The sequence below is a fragment of the Orycteropus afer genome, unplaced genomic scaffold (genome assembly GCF_000298275.1).
Source record: "Orycteropus afer afer isolate SDZICR_OR568_19922 unplaced genomic scaffold, OryAfe1.0 scaffold00145, whole genome shotgun sequence".
NCBI classification, from domain to species: Eukaryota; Metazoa; Chordata; class Mammalia; order Tubulidentata; family Orycteropodidae; genus Orycteropus; species Orycteropus afer.
The window spans coordinates 3157850-3174626 of record NW_006921732.1 but is presented as its reverse complement, the minus strand read 5'-3'; the positions used below and the strand labels follow the sequence as shown (position 1 = coordinate 3174626).

Sequence of the window (16777 nt, the reverse complement as noted above, 5' to 3'; positions counted from 1 at the left end):
TATTCACGTAAAAAAAGGTACTACTGTACAAGGACATTCACTTAAGTATTGCTTTGTTGTTGCTGTTGTTGTTACATGCCGTTGAGTCAGCCCCGACTCATAGTGACCCCTCCTTGGGTTTCCAAGGCAGTATCACTATGGAAGTAGGATTGCCCAACCTTCCTTCCGAGGAGTGGTTTGAACTGCCAGCCTTCTGGTTAGCAGTCAAGTGCCTTAGGCACTATGCTACCAGAACTCCTAAGTATTGCTTATGACAGGAAAATATTAGAAACTTGTATGTCCATTGGTGGAAAAATAGGTAATGTATGGGCAGCTGTAAAAAAGAATACTGTAGACCTAACTGTATAAACACACAAAGCTTTCTAATGTTCTCTGTCAAATGAAAAGAGCAAGTCACAGAAACAAACCAAAGTGCCATCTCACTAGGTTAAAACAACAATAGAAATACACATGTATATGGTCATCCATATCTATAAGTGACTGGAAGAGGGGAGTGCAAAGAAGACTTAACAGCTTTTAGTTTATATACTTTTCTCCTAATCCCTCTATAATAATAATATACTCAAATCTGACTTTGTACATATTTTTAAAGTCAATATAGATTCCTAAAATAAATCTTATTTTAAGGTAAACAAACAAAATCCTCAGACCTACAATGATTTATTTAAGTTACAACTGCTTACTAAGGCTTCTGGTTTAATCACAAATTAACTCTTTTCATGTATAGAACTGTAATGGTAAAAGTAAGATATCTCCAACAAAAATATACAACACATTTCTTCAACTACTTCCCCATCAGCAGTCAATCACAAATCTCAAATGTTAGTGGGGAATTATGAGAAGTAAAGGCATTACACAAATCTATACCTGTACTATTTGGTGTTGGAGTCTGGTGATGTCCCAAGGTAGCTAATACAGGTCCAACTGGTAGGGAGGATGGACGCTGCTCTGACTTACACAGCTGAGCAGGTTCTAGAAGATTTGAACATGTGAAATATGTTAGACAAACAATAGAACACAAACACACTGTTGACTACAATTGTTTGGGATTCAACATCCTAAAGATCAGTAGCACCTAAAACAATATTCCATTATGCCAAATTCTATGCTATTCCTTTCTGATCTCAAATCTTCTTCAACTCAGTGATATGCTACAGAATACTAACACAGTAGGCAATACATCGAGAGATCAGCCAAAGTCAGTACAATAGCTCTGCAAAAAGATGCCAATAAACGCTTCCTGATAATAGTACGCTTCTGAGTCTCAAACCACATAAAATGGGATGTGAGGCATAGTACCTCCTCTTTCGTCCCCTGATATTAAGCTCATTCTCTCAAGGAGCAAAAAAATTCACAAAAAGATTAGACATACTTTAACTATTAAAAGAAAGGATTTTGCTCATTTACATTGTAATTTCTTACTTAACTATCTCATCATTTAAAACACAGAAATGTTGGATGCAACAAAAAGAAGAAAGCAATCAGGGAAGCTCAATGTTGGCCCCAGAGCCCTCCTTTACCAATTTTTTAAAAAATATTTATCATTCTATATTTAAAAATAGTTATCTATCTGGTCAATAAACCAGTTGCCATCAAGTCATTTGTAACTCTTGGCAACCCCATGTGTCAGATTAGAATTGTGCTCCATCTGGTTTTCAAAGGCTAAGTGTTCAGCCAAAGAATTACAGGCCTTTCTTCTGAGGTGCCTCTGGGAGGGCTTGAACCTTCAAACTTTTGGTTAGCAGTTGAGTGCATCAGTTATTTACACCACCCAGGGCCTCCATGTGATCAGTAAGTACCAGAAATTTCATTCTTCCCTTTATCTCAAAATCCATAATGAAAACATTTGTATTGTGCAGAGCAATAAAGAATACCTGAAATAGAATCCTTCTGAACTATTTTCAAGTAGATCAAGATATATTGCGTATTCCTTAATAGCCATGAATCCTGGGTCAGAAGATTCTGTCTCACAACTAACACAAGTCTTGGTAGCCATGTTTGTCTTCCATCTCATTTTGAAAGCCCAAACTCTTGCCATGGTACTTAAAAAGCCCCAATTCTAAAAAAACACCCTTTTTTCCCAGTTCATTCTCAATAGTATTACTTTTTTATGATTTATGACTATTAGTTACTTAAAAAGAAAAAATGAAGAGATTGCTTCCAGATTACTAAAATGACTACAGCTATATAAATTGTTTCTTATCAATGAATCTTGTGCAACATTTTTACAAATACTACACCTGGAGGTAAGACAGTCTGGGAAGGCATTGTGCTGATCACAGGTTCCAAGGGACTAGGTTGATATATTGCATCGACAGGATTAATAGTACTCTGAGATAAAGAAACACAAGAACAGTTATTTTTATTTAAACGCCTTTCCTGTGCTGACCCTCTCACATACACAAAATGCCCACAATTCTGTCAGCAAACTCCTGAGAATAGCTATATAGATACAGTCAAAATGCAAAGAGGAAATGAAATGTCTTTTCTATACGCAAGTCTTTAGAGTTTCTTATAATTCTGTCACATACAAACTATGTCATAAAGGAAAACAAAAAAACCAAATGCACTGCCGTCAAGTTGGATCCGACTCATAGTGATGCCTCCTTGGGTTTCTGAGGCATTATCTCGGAGACTGCCCAACCTTCCTTCCGCGGAGTGGCTGGTGGGTTTGAACCGCCAGCCTTCTGGTTAGCAGTCAAATGCCTTAGGCACTACGCCACCAGAGCTCCTGTTGTAAAAGAAGGTAAAGCTAAATGGAAAAACTTTAAAGTTTTTTAGACTATGTGGGGAAACTCCAGGAAGTCACAACAATAATTCCTCAATTCAATTCAATTCTTCTCAAAGTTCTAAATTCACCACAAATACCATTTCTCTATCAGATGTAGAGAAATGCTTTCTCTTGCTTTGGTGTAAATAAACATTACGCTGTTGTTGTTGTAATGTGCCATCGAGTTGGCCCTGACTCATAGTGACCCCTCCTTGGGCTTCCGAGGCAGTATCACTATGTAAGTAGGATTGCCCAACCTTCCTTCTCACGAGTGGCTAGTGGGTTTGAACCGCCAGCCATCTGGTTAGCAGTCAAGTGCCTTAGGCACTATGCTACCAGAGCTCCTATGACTAGCTAATACACCATAATACTAGGATCTTAACTTTCCATTCCATACTATTGTTTCCTTCCATCACTGTGTATTGCAGAGTGCCTAGTTTTAAGACCACTCGTGATGGTTGTGTTTGTATGTCAATTTGGCTAGGCCTGGTTGAGTGGCTGGGCAGCTGGATGTAGTATTCCCCACGATGAGACTGGTAATCAACCCCATGGTAGAATCTACTGGGAGCAGCTGAGTAGCTGCCTTTGGGTATGTGGTCTGTTTCCTATATATAAGCAGCAGCTTTGGGGAATGGTCTCTAGCCTATGGCACGCTTGGACCCTGCATGTAGCCATGTCGTTGCTCAGCAGCCTGCTATGCTCTGCTGACCTTGGGACTTACAGTGGACTTAAGTTAATGGCCTGCCATGTGGATTGGTAACATCGGGACTGTGCCTTTTTACTTGTCAACCTTGGGGTTTCTCAGCCTCAGGAGCCACCAGCTGTTTGAGTGAAGAAACACCTCTGGCTCCAGTGGGCCGGGAGCAGGAGGCAGAGCTGGACCCCAAGGTTGAGGGGCTTTCACCCAGCCCCTAGAGCATGGCACTTTGAACTTGGACTTAAAGCCTCCAAATTGTAAGAATAAACTCCTGTTTGTTAAGGCCATCCTATTTGTGGTGTATTCCTGTCAGAGTGGCACTAGGTAACCAGAACACCACTATAGGCAAAAGATATGTATTTCCTAACTAGGGATGGGGGACATTCTGTTGGAGGATTTAGAAGGAAATGGTAAAAAATACACCTACACATGCATTTACAATTACAGAAGAAAGCAAAAAGCAAAACAAAACAAACAAACAAAAAAAAACACCCTAGGTTTCTCTGATTCCAAGTGAGAGATTATTCTGACAGCTGTTAACATTTTTAAAACAAGAGCTTGCACCTGATGCTTTTTTTTATTGGGGTGAATGAGAGGCAAGGGCAGGAGACAGTAGGATTTTAAATCAAGGGTTTTTGCCAGAGTGAAGTTTAGATCTACCATTTACAAGACTAAATTAGACAAAACCCAAGAATTAGAAATGTAATAGCTCCTTAACTTCCAAGTGCTGGAAAATGAAACTTCAAAAAAATTAGAGCTTATGGCAGAAAATATATTATTTTAGTTAAAAGGGAAATATCTGGCTAATGAACAAACATAAAAATATTTATAAACTCAAAGGTGCCTAACAATGGAAAAAGAGATAGTAAGTTTTTATAGTATGCTCATTTAATGTCTAAGGTAAAAAAATAAAACAAAAACCCTTTGAACTTGGCACTGAACCCACTCCTGGAGGTCACCTTTCAGTCAAATAATAGACTGGCTTATAAAATAAAACAGCACCCATGAGTAACATGTCTCTTAAACAATCAACCAGATCAACATGTACCAAACAGTCAACATTTACCCAAAAGCAAAGATGAGAAGGCAAGGAGGAGAAGGGAAGCTAGATCAATGGAAACAGAACAAACAGAATGGAAATAATGGAAACACTGACACATTGTGAAAATTGTAGCCAGTGTCACAGAACACTTTGTATAAAAATTGTTAAACAGGAACCTAATTTACTGTGTAAACTCTCACCTAAAACACAGTATATTTTTAAAAGGTGAAACAAAAAGAAAACCTCTCCACATAAATATTTTTAAATCATTAAATCAAATCTCTTAAATCAAGTGATTTGATTGAACATAAGAATTCTGGTTCTTGTCACTAAATGTTCTAACTGGAAAATAAAATAACACTTGGACAAGAAATCCTAGAAAACAATCACTAATAATCAAAAACCTAGTGAAGCAGGAAAAGGCTTTGAAGTACTGGAAAAAGCACAAAAACCAGGACTTAGAAATCAATTTCTTTGAATCCTTGCTCTACCAACGAATTGGCAAGTCCTTTAATACTGGCTTCAGTTTCCCAGTCCATAAAATGAAAGAGAATCTGGGTTATACGGTATCTTAAGGCTTTTTAATTCTCAAAGTATATTGTTGTCGTTATTTGCCATCGAGTCGGCCCCGACTCATAGAGACCCCTCCTTGGGTTTCCGAGGCAGTATCACTACGGAAGTAGGAATGCCCAACCTTCCTTGCGAGGAGTGGCTGGTGGGTTTGAACCGCCAGCCTTCTGGTTAGCAGTCAAGTGCCTTAGGCACTATGCTACCACAGCTCCTCAAAGTATATTACTTTTTTTAAATTCTATTTTCAGATAATGAACCAGGCCATAAAAATACACGTCTCACCAAGTCCCAGAGCTATTCTTAAAGTAAATTCCTTGTTCTTATATAGTTCTCTTCTCTAAAAAGGAGCTTTGATGGCATAGTGGTTAAAGCATTAGGCTGCTAACCAAAAGGCTGGTGGTTTGAACCCACCAGCTGCTCCCTGGGAGAAAGATGAGGTAGTCTACTTCTGTAAAGATTTACAGCCTTGGAAACCCTATGGCGCAGTTCTACTCTGTTCTGTAGGGCTGCTATGAGTTGGAATAGACTCAAAACCAAGGGGTTTAGTTTCTTTGGTTTTCTCCAAAGGAATCTAAGTGCTTTCCAAAGAAAATCCTACCATAAATAAACTAATCCACATTAACGAGAATGTATTGTCTCCTTATCCCTCACATTCCAAAATACCAGAGATATGCTGTAAGATTAGGCTTGTCTACCAAAGAAAATACTTTTAGATATTTTTTTATGTATATTAAAAGTACACAATTTCTTCATCTCTTTTTCTTTTTATTACAGAAACATGAACTGTTCTACACTAATCATCTACAGTACTTGGTCACTCAACTTCAAGTTAAAATTGTTAAATCACATTCATCTTGCTTTCAAAGTGAATGTGCAGAGAGCCTGGGGGAAATATAACAAATAATAATCCTCAACTCTAATCTGTTGGGATAACATTAATAAAACTCAAGCAGTATAACTTATATTGTTGTATATATTATATAATAATTATATATACATATATGGATGCATGTTGTTGTTGTTGTTGTTATATGCCGTCAAGTCGGCCCCGATTCATAGCGACCCCTCCTTGGGTTTCTGAGGCAGTATCACTATGGAAGTAGGATTGCCCAACCTTCCTTCCGAGGAGTGGCTGGTGGGTTTGAACAGCCAGCCTTCTGGTTAGCAGTCAAGTGCCTTTGGCACTATGCTACCAGAGCTCCCATATGGATGCATAGCTAACATCTATTAAGTACTATGTGCTCTGTTCTTTACAACAAACTTCTGAGGCAGAACCAACCACCTTTCTTTTCTAGATGAGGAAACTATGACTCAGAGAGATTAACTAATCTGGCAAAGGTCACCCAGTGAGTGGCAGAGCTGTTATACTCAAGAAGTCTGGCCCCAGGGACTATACTATGAATAATTTTTCTTTCTTTCTTTAAAATAATGCTCTTCAGGAAAAATACCATGGTCCCTGATCAAATAATTCAAATATGTTTGTTTTCTATATGTTTAGATTTTCTATGATTACTAACTTGCTACATGTTTTCAAAATTTTTTTATATGCTTTATAAAATGCTATTTTTTAAAACATAATATTAACTGATTTTGCTTTAAGGGATAAAACATTGCCAACATGAATCTCCTCAGGAGTCTCTGGGGACTATACCATGCTGGATAACACATGCAGTCCTTTCACATGAAGCTTACAATCGTCAATGATGCCTCAGAAAGAGACAGATTTGTATCATATAACTGCATTCTATCATCACAGCTCACACTTTGAACTGAGAAATGAGAATTCCAATGTGCTCAATTCAAATGTTAAAATATTTTTTAATCTCAGCTTTAAGAATAATGCAAATAAGATAGATATTTAACTTTTTTTCATTTTAAACCAAATATAAAGATAACATGCTTATACTTTTGAGTATTGTAAGATGGTTTTGACGATTTAGACAATGAATTTTCAGATCTCAGAGTAGTTGGTATTAGCAAAATCTCAGCCAAAAAAAAGAGACACTGCCTCCTGCTTTAGAAATCCAGTCTGAACAGAAGTCACCTGGTTACCGTAAAACCAGGGTAGCTACCGCTACAAATCTGCAAATTCTAACTTTCAGTTCCAGCTGGAAGTGGTAACAATACAGTTTTTTTTTTTTCACTTTTTACAGGGAAAGTTGATTATACGGCCAGGGAAAAATGCCAAGAGGGAGGAAAGAGGAAATAAGAAAATGGCTGAAAGTGAAAGAATTCATGTTGCAACTCATTTCAACAAAAATATAGTATATACCACAATAATGATAGCTAACACAATACACAAAATCTAAAAATAAAATGTAAGGAAATAACAGAATCCTACAAACATAGTTAAATAGTTTAACATACATTTCAATATTGCACCCCTCCCCCTCTTTCATCTGAGAAAAAAGAAATTTGACAAGAAATGTAGCATTGTGAGTTATGTCTCATTTAGTCATAAAAGCCGAGTTTTCATACCATGATTAACCTTCAAGTTAACACATGCAAAGTGATTCAATTTGAACATTTAGAAAAATTTAAGACTGCCAGTTCCCCTCCAAATGATTGCTGAAAGATGGCCAACTTTAGGAGCTCAAGGAAAATTGCAAGAGTCAGTAACAAAAAGCAGCGAGTAAGGTGAAAAGAGGAATTTGTGCTGAAATATGAGTAGAAACTCAGGCCTCTCCTGACATGACTGGTTATAATGTTCTGCAGAAGTAAAGGGAAACAAAAAGATTAGATTAAACTTACTATAATTCCATCTGAGTGCTTCTCCGCATTACACTGGTCCTTAAGGAAAAACGTTAGAGATATTAACTTCACTCTTTCATTTAACTAACTCCTAGTGTACTTTCTTTCCTATTGAGAAAGCTTATGTTACTAGTAAATAATACTTTTAGAACACTGCTTTTGCATTTCTACTAAGAATTAATTCTATTTGAACATTCCTAAGCAAATATAATTATATCGCTGGCTATGTAACACTCAACACTAATACTATGACATTATCATTCTGTATAGTCATTTAATTACGTTCACTGTGGAAATATATGGTTGAATTATAGTCACATTGGTGCCAATTATTAAAAGCAGATATACTAATTTAGGATTAAAGACTCAATATTTCTACATCTAATTTTATATCAAATTATGCCAACTCTTATTGCACTTTAAAGGTATGACAATCACACACCTTAAAAACTCAGAATAGACATCATTTCATATATTCTGACTGCTGGGCCCAGAATTATACTAATACATTTCTAAACAAGTGTTCTGGCTTTTGTTCTAGTAAACATAATCACTATATTAATGGAATGATGATACAGTAGCTTACACTACCTTGTAGGTATTTTACATGTATTAATTCATTTATTCTACCAACAACTCCACAAACAAACAAAAACAAACCCACTCCCACCAAGTCAATTCTGACTCGTAGCAACCCCAACTGGGTCTCCAAGCCTGTAAATCTTTATGGACATAGATTACCTCATCTTCCTCCCATGGAGCAGCTGGTGGGTTTGAACTGCTGACTTTATGGTTAGCAGCCAAGTGTATTACCCACTATGCCATTACAGCTCCTCTAACAACTCCACAAGGTGGTGATGGTGTTGCTATTTGCCGTCGAGTTGGACCCCAACTCAGCGACCCCTCCTTGGGTTTCCGAGGTGGTATCACTACGGAAGTAGACTGCCCAACCTTCCTTCCGAGCAGTGGCACCAGCCTTCTGGTTAGCAGTCAAGTGCCTCAGGCATTATGCTACCAGAGCTCCTACTTCACAAGGTAGGAACTATTATTATCCCAACAAGACAGATGAACCAATATAAACACATACATTCCTGAAATGCAATGTAAAAGGAACCTAAGAGCTCATTTTGTCTCTGCTGAGATTTTTGGTTCCTCCTCCTGCCCACTTTCCCTATGTGTGCAGAGTCTCTCCCAGGGACTCACCAATATAAATCTAGAACTAAATAAAGGCATCAGTGAGAACCCAGAAATGGCTGCATCAAGTACTTTTTTCTACTATAAACTATGGAGAAATTTTAAAAAATGAGGCAAAAGAGAAATGTGTGCAAGTACTGTAACAGATGTCATTGATTCTCTCTACCTTTTACTCTTTCAAAGGACAATTCTCTAAAGAAGCGAACATAACTAAGCAGGGTGGAGGGAATCCATCTTCTAGTATTACACAGACAATACGTTTAATTTTAAACAAAACCTTAAAGTTATAACTCCATACTATCTCGAAGTTTTCAAGTTTTACTAGAAATCAATCTTTGGTCTTCGTTTTAAACAAAATACCTGAATTATGTCTCAGTTAACGATAACCTTTTGTTTCTTTAACTACCAAGCTTACTCAGAAATCTGCATAGTGAAGGGCTGATCAAAAGCCACTGTGTCAATCCATCTCACTGAGGGCCCCTCCACTTTACCAAGCATGATAGCCTTCTCCAAGGAAAGTTCCCTTCTGACAACATGACCAAAGTAGGTGAGAGGAAGTCTGGCTAGTCTCACTTCCAAGGAGCATTCCAAGTACACTTCTTCCAGGACAGATTTGTTTGTTCTTCTGGCAGTTGATGGTACTTTCAATATTCTTTGCCAACATCACAATTCACAATCAACAACTCTTCTTCGATCTTCCTTATTCATTGTCTAGCTTTGACATGCATCTGAGGCAAATGAAAACACCATGGCTTGGGTCAGGCGCACCCTAATCTTCAAAGAGACATCTTCGCTCTACAGCACTTTACAGAGGTCTTTTGCAGATCTGCCTGGTGCAATATGTCGTCTAATGTCTTGACTGCTGCTTAAACTGGTGTTGACTGTGGAATCAAGTAATAGAAAATCTTTGACAACTTCAATCTTTTTTTCATTTATCATAATGCTGCTTACTGGTGCAGTTGTGAGGATTTTCATTTTATGTTGAGGTGTAATTCATACTGCAGACTGCCGTCTTTAATCTTCATCAGTGAATGCTTCAAGTCATCTTCACTTCCAGCAAGCAAGGTTGTATTGTCTGCATGTATCACAGGTTGTTAATGAGCCTTCTTCCAATACTGACGCTGCATTCTTCTTCATATAATCCAGCTTCTTGGATTATTTGCTCAGCATACATATTGAATAAGGATGGTGAAAGGATACACCCTGACACATTCCCTTCCTGACTGTAAACCATGCAGTGTCCCTTTGTGAGCCTACAGCAACATGCAAGCCATCACAGTATGACAGACTGGCAGATGAGTGGTGGATGCCTATATTTAGAATATCCAAATCCAGTAATTCAGAATACTGAGATATTTGAAATTATTGAGAATGATACAAAAGAAATTAAAGAAAGTTTCCTGTTCAGAAAATGAAGTTTTACTTTTAGCTTTCCTTCTATTAATTTCTAAACTGATTTTCCAAAGAATTTCTTATAAAGAACAGATTAAATTTTCCAAAAATGGCCCCATTCCCCGAAACTAAGTGGACCTGTGTAACTGTTTCTACCAGAAAGTATGGCAGAAGTGACTCCACATGACTTCTGAGATTAGGTCATGGAAACATCAGAAATTTCCACCTTGCTTCCCTAGGATACTTGTTGTTGGCATCCAACCACTATGTTCTGAGAAAATTCAAGCAGTCTGTAGAGAGGACAACATGGAAAGAATGCTTAGGCCCCCAGCTCAACTTCCTAGTCATGTAAGTGAGCCATCTTGAAGGTGGGATCCTCTATCATTACTGAACATTATGACAAAGATTCCATAGAAGAATCCTAATCGAAAGGGGGAAATGCAGAACAGAAGTGCAAATTCTCATGTTCTCTAGACTTTCTGGAGCCATGGAGGGAAGATGAACCCCTGAAACTATTGCCCTATAATAATATGCAAACCTAAAATAAAAAATATACCTTGAACTCTTTTTAAAACTGAACAACAGTTTAGCTTAACTAGTGTAAAAAAAAAAAAAAGCACTATGCTCTTTTAAGAGCTATTTATATTAGATCAAACTGATAGCAGCAACTCAAATGATTAGATAGGAACCTTTGGGGTCTGTGAGTTTATGTTAATGGGGGAAGAACAACTCACAAAAAGAGGGTGAAAATGGTTGTAGAACTCAAAGAATATAATCAATATCACTAAATTGTACATGCAGAAACTGCTGCACTGGTGTATGTTTTGCTGTGCATAGATCCTCTAGCCTCAATCAAGTCACCACTGCTGATGCTGGAGCAGAGACAAGTCTTGAGGCCTACCTAAAACACTATTTGTGAACAAAATAAATGGCTACTGCTATTTTAAGCCACTCATTTTTGCTGTGGCTTGTTTATGCAGCAAAAAAAAAAAAAAAAAACACTGATATAGTATATTACATTATCTAAGAAAATCATCACTTCTAATTATGGTATAACCTAAAATCAACTATTAACATCAGATATTTTTTTCTTCAGAACGTTCCCAATTAGTAGTACAGGATACCTACTGGGTATTTGGAAGCAGATTTTACTACCTTTTTTTAGCGTTTTTGTTTGTTTTTTAAGGCAAGGTCAAATCTAGATGAACTAATAGGCTATTAAATGTCTTCATTATTCCCATCAAGAATTTTAAGAACTCTGCCCTACTACTTACATTTTTTTTCCTCTCTTCTTTCTTTTTTTCTTCTTAAAGGTAAACCACAAGCTGCCTTTTATCTGGGGCGGCTAAAGCTAAATTCAAGTATTTTAAGACCAGAGAGTCAACTAAATTCAGTAAGAAGTATGTTAATGAAACAAAGAAAGGATCCAATGCTACTTCCTATTTAAATCATAAAAGCTTATTTAGTTATAAGGCCTCATTTCTTAATAAAATGGCTATTTGCTGAACATACCAATATGACTGAGATCTAGAAATATGGTATGAACAAAAACAAAAGCTAGGAAGACTCTGACCAGAATTAGAGATGCAAATATTTTCTTAAACCATGCCCATCATCAAAACACATGAAACATATTCCCACTTTTCTAATGAGGGAATATAGTTTAATGAAATTCCTCTTAATTATATATCCATACATTTTCTAATTATTATGAATCAAAAATAAATACAAAATGGTGATGAAGGAAAATTTCTAATTCAGGTTTAATGGGACTGCTGCATTGACAAAGAAAAAATTAGATGCTTAGCCAATATCATATATAAATATTAATTGAAAGAGGATCACAGACTAAAGTCTTAAGAGCTAAAATTGTAAAACTCTTAGAAGAAAACACAGGAGTAAATTTTTGTGTTCTGAGCAAGGCAAGCACAAGTAATAAATGACTGATAAATTGGACTTCAAAGATTTTGGGCTTTAAAGAACACCACTAACAAAGTAAAAAGACAATCCATAGACTTAAAGAAAAAATCTGCAGATAATATACCTGATAAGCTTTTATCTAGAATATATAAAGAACTCTTACAACTTAATATTGTTTGTAGTTATGGTGGTGTCAGGTGCCTGTGAGTCAGTTTCGACTCAAAGGAAAATAATAACTCAATAAGGAGAAGATAAAATTCAATAAAAAAAAAATGGACAAAGGATTTGAATAGACATTTCTCCAAAGAAGATATTCAAATTGGTTAATAAGCACATAACAAATAGTCAATATTATTAATCATTAGGAAAATGCAAGTGAAAACTATAATGAAAGATCACTTAACCTCTTATCACTACAACGACTATAATCAACACCTTGGAAGACAGTTTGGTAGTTTCCAAAAAGTTAACACAGAGTTACCATATAACCCAGTAATTATACTCAAGATTCATGAAAACACTACTATGCAAAAACACTGTATGCCAATGTTCATACAAAAACAAAACCAAACTCACTGCCGTTCAGTCAATTCTGACTCATAGCGACCCCTTGGGTTTCCGAGGCGTTTTCTCTACAGAAGTAGATTGCCCAGTTTTCCTTCTGAGGAATGACTGGTGGGTTTGAACTGCCAGCTTTCTGGTTAGCAGTCAAATGCCTTGTTGTTGTTGTTGTTGTTATGTGCCGTTGAGTCAGCCCTGACTCATAGCAACTCCTCCTTGGGTTTCCGAGGCAGTATCACTACGGAAGTAGGATTGCCCAACCTTCCGTCAAATGCCTTAGGCAGTAGCAATATTTAAAATAGTCAGAAAATGAAAACCACCTAAATGTTCAAATGATGAATGAATGGATGACCAAATGTGTGTATTTATACAAGGTATATTATTCAGCAATAAAAGGGAATGAAGTTCTGATACATGGTACAACATCAATGAATCTTGAAAATATTATGCTAAGTGAAAGAGCTCAGTCACAAAAGACTACCTACTGAATGATCCTATTGATATGAACAGAGAAATCTGGAGACAGACAGTAGATTAGTGGTTGCCGGAGGCTAGAGGCGGGGGGTGGGAGAAATATGAAGTGACAGCTTAATGAGTACACAGTTTCTTTATGGGTTGATAAAAATGTTCTAAAATTAGACTATGGTGGTAGTTACATAACTCTGTAACTCTACTAAAACCCAATGAAGTGTGCACTTTAAATGAATGGTGAATGGTATGTAAATTGTATCAGAAAAGCTGTTTTAAAAAGTCTGATGAGAAACTAATGAATAGTGATGAAAATAAAAAGCCTGTGCAGAAAATCTGTTCTGGGTAGAGACTTGGGATTTTAGGACAATTTAAATATATAATCTACTTTTAAACTATCTGTGGTCAGACAACTGTTTTTTTTTTTTTTTTTTTATCTTCAGCAAGATTTTACTTGCATGTGATATTAATGATATAGTTTGATAATTCAAAAAAGGTTGCAGCAGTATATTGACAGAGAACATCCAGAAATGCAAGGTGGATTCAGAACAGTATGTGGAATGAGGGATATTACTGCTGATGTCAGATGGATCTTGGCTGCCAGCAAAGAATACGAGAAAGAAAGGTGTTTACTTGTGTTTTATTGACTATGCAAAAGCATTCGGTTGTGTGGATCTTAATAAATTATAGATAACATTGAGAAGAATGGGAATTCCTGAACACTTAATTGTGCTCATGAGGAACCTGTGCATAGACCAGGAGGCTATTGTTTGAACAGCACAAGGGGATAATGCGTGGTTTAAAATCAGGAAGGGAGTGAGTCAGGGTTGCATCCTTTTACCATACTTGTTTTATCTGTATGCTGAGCAATTAATCTCAGAAGCTGGACTATATGAAGAAAAGCGTGGCATCAGAATTGGAGGAAGACTCATTAACAATCTGCCATATACAGATGACTAACACTGCTTGCTGAAAGTGAGGATGACTTGAAACACTTACTAAGATTAAAGATTATAGTCTGCAGTATAGATTACACCTCAACATAAAGAAAACAAAAATTCTCACAATGGACCAATAAACAGTATCATGGAGAAATAAGTGGAAATAATTAAAATTTATGAAATAAATGAAGAAAAGACTGAAGTTGTCATAGATTTCACATTACTTGTTTCCAAAATCAACACCAATGGAAACAGGAGTCAAGACGTAAGACAAAGTATTGCGCTGGGCAAACCTGCTGCAAAAGACCTTTTTTAAAGTGTTGAAGAGCAAAGCTGTCTCTTTGAAGACTAAAGTGCACCTGACCCAAGCCATGATATTTTCAATTGCCTCATATCCATGTGAGAACTGGACAATGAGTAAGGAAGACCGAAGAAGAGTTGACGCTTTTGAGTTGTTGTGTTGGTGAAGGATACTGAAAGTACCATGGACTACCAGAAGAACGAACAAATCTGTCCAGGAAGAACCTTGAAAGTAAGAATGGCCAGATATCATCTCACCTACTTTGGTCATGTTGTCAGAAGGGACCATTCCCAAAGAAGGATACGTGTAGGTACAAAGAAACAGAGAAAGGCCTTGAATGAGAAGGACTGACACAATGGTTGCCAATGATAGGCTCAAGTATAGCAAGGATTGTGAGGCTGGCACAGGATCAGGCAGTGTTTTGTTGTTGTACACAGGGTTGCTATAAGCAGGAGCCAATTCGACAGCATCTAACAACAACATGGCCAGACAATTCACAGTCCTGAAAGGATAATGAAAACCTGTGCTACTCAACTCAGGAGCCAGTAATCACATGTGACTGCAGGAAGTTCCTGATTAGGAACGTATGGACAACTTGAGCTTGCCCTCTAATATTATGTAAATTTGCCTTCAACTCTGAAAGGATGAAACCAACCCTTACAACAAATTCCTCATCACAATCACCTTCATGTGTTGCACATGATGCTTTTATGTCACTGAAAAGGCTCTGAAGCTTTTCTTGCACTAAAGGCAGGCTAAATATGAAGTGGATATACCTATTCTGACTTACCTACAAATCTGACTTAGACTTAGACTTAAAAAGGACTTCTGGTAAGATGGCGGAATAGGCAGACAAGCTACAGAGACCCTCTTCAACAAAGAAAGAGAAACCACCTGACAGAGATACAGAAGATAATCCTGGAGCCCTGAGCTTTGAGAGAAGTATACAGAAGTGGATTAGGCACCAAGAAGTGGAAAAATCTGAAAGAAAACAGTAAGTATAGAGATAGTCAGAGCAGTGGACTGTCAGCTACTCTGATAGGACCGACAGCCTGAATATTTCTAAGTGGTATTGGGACCTGAGAATTGACCTAAAGATCAGCCCTGGTCACCAAGGGCTGCAGGGACGATTGCACTGGTGACCCATGACTAGTAAGGGAAACAGCAAGGAGGGAAGACAACCTCAGCTGTAGACTTCAGCAGTCCGGAGGGTGCAGCCATTTTGAATGCTTACAAGCAGCAGCCATTGTGGATTTTAAAGTGACAGCATTCTCATTTGGATCCCAGGGACCTAAGAATAGGCTCCGTTTGCCAAGGACAGCAGGAACATATGGGAGGCAGACAACGAGAAAATAGACAGGTGCTGAGTGTATAAATGTTGCCAACTAGTGAACAGAGGAGAATAACACAGTACCCTGCTTATGTAGATAACATACAAAGAAAACAAAACTTATGGGCAAGTTACTCTAACATACAATCAACAATTAAATATAAACACAAAAATGTCACAATGCCTCCAAGACAACAGAGCATCACAGTATACACACAAAAAAACAAGAGAAACAAGGGATACAGACCCAAAATACATCAGTAAGGAAGATGCAGCATTGGAACTCCTTGATAAGCAATTCAAAAGAATTACATTTAGGTACCTTCAATGGAATAAGAGACAGATCAAGGAAAACACTGAAAAAACTGAGGTAAACACAGACAAAACCCTACAACAATTTTGAAAGACACTATAAGAAAAAATGACAAAATAAATGAAAAATTAGAAATGACACAAAATCTACAGACAGAAATCCAGAAGATTAATACTAAATTTTCAGCAATAGATAACTTGTTGAATAGGCAAAGGAGGAGAAGTGAATCAATGGAAGACAGAAGTAGTGAGACTGATGGCAAATGCCTCAATACTTCTTTGGAAAGGGATCAATCAGAAAAAAGATCAAAACAAAAGGAAGAAAGCCTAAGGTTCACGTGAGGTACAATCAAAAGTAATGACCTACGTGTAGTCGGAATTCCAGAATAGGAAGAGATAAAACCACAGAAAAAATTGTCAAATATTTGTTGGAAGAGAATTTTCCTGGCATGATGAAAGATGAGAATATATTCATTCAAGAAGTCCAACAGACCCCAAACAGGATAGGACCCAAAAGAAAATCAACAA

General features: G+C 37.2%; 1 protein-coding gene across 1 annotated transcript in view; it reads right to left on the bottom strand.

The window, feature by feature from the left end:
* The window catches only part of OSBPL9 (oxysterol binding protein like 9), a 296123-nt gene that overhangs the window by 32693 nt on the left and 246653 nt on the right, over positions 1-16777 (bottom strand). The window contains exons 9-11 of the mRNA XM_007945882.2: positions 7831-7869; positions 2241-2331; positions 868-972 (exon numbers count right to left, since the gene is read on the bottom strand). Of these exons, the coding sequence (XP_007944073.1) occupies positions 868-972; positions 2241-2331; positions 7831-7869 (235 nt within the window). The remainder of the gene's footprint in view (positions 1-867; positions 973-2240; positions 2332-7830; positions 7870-16777) is intronic.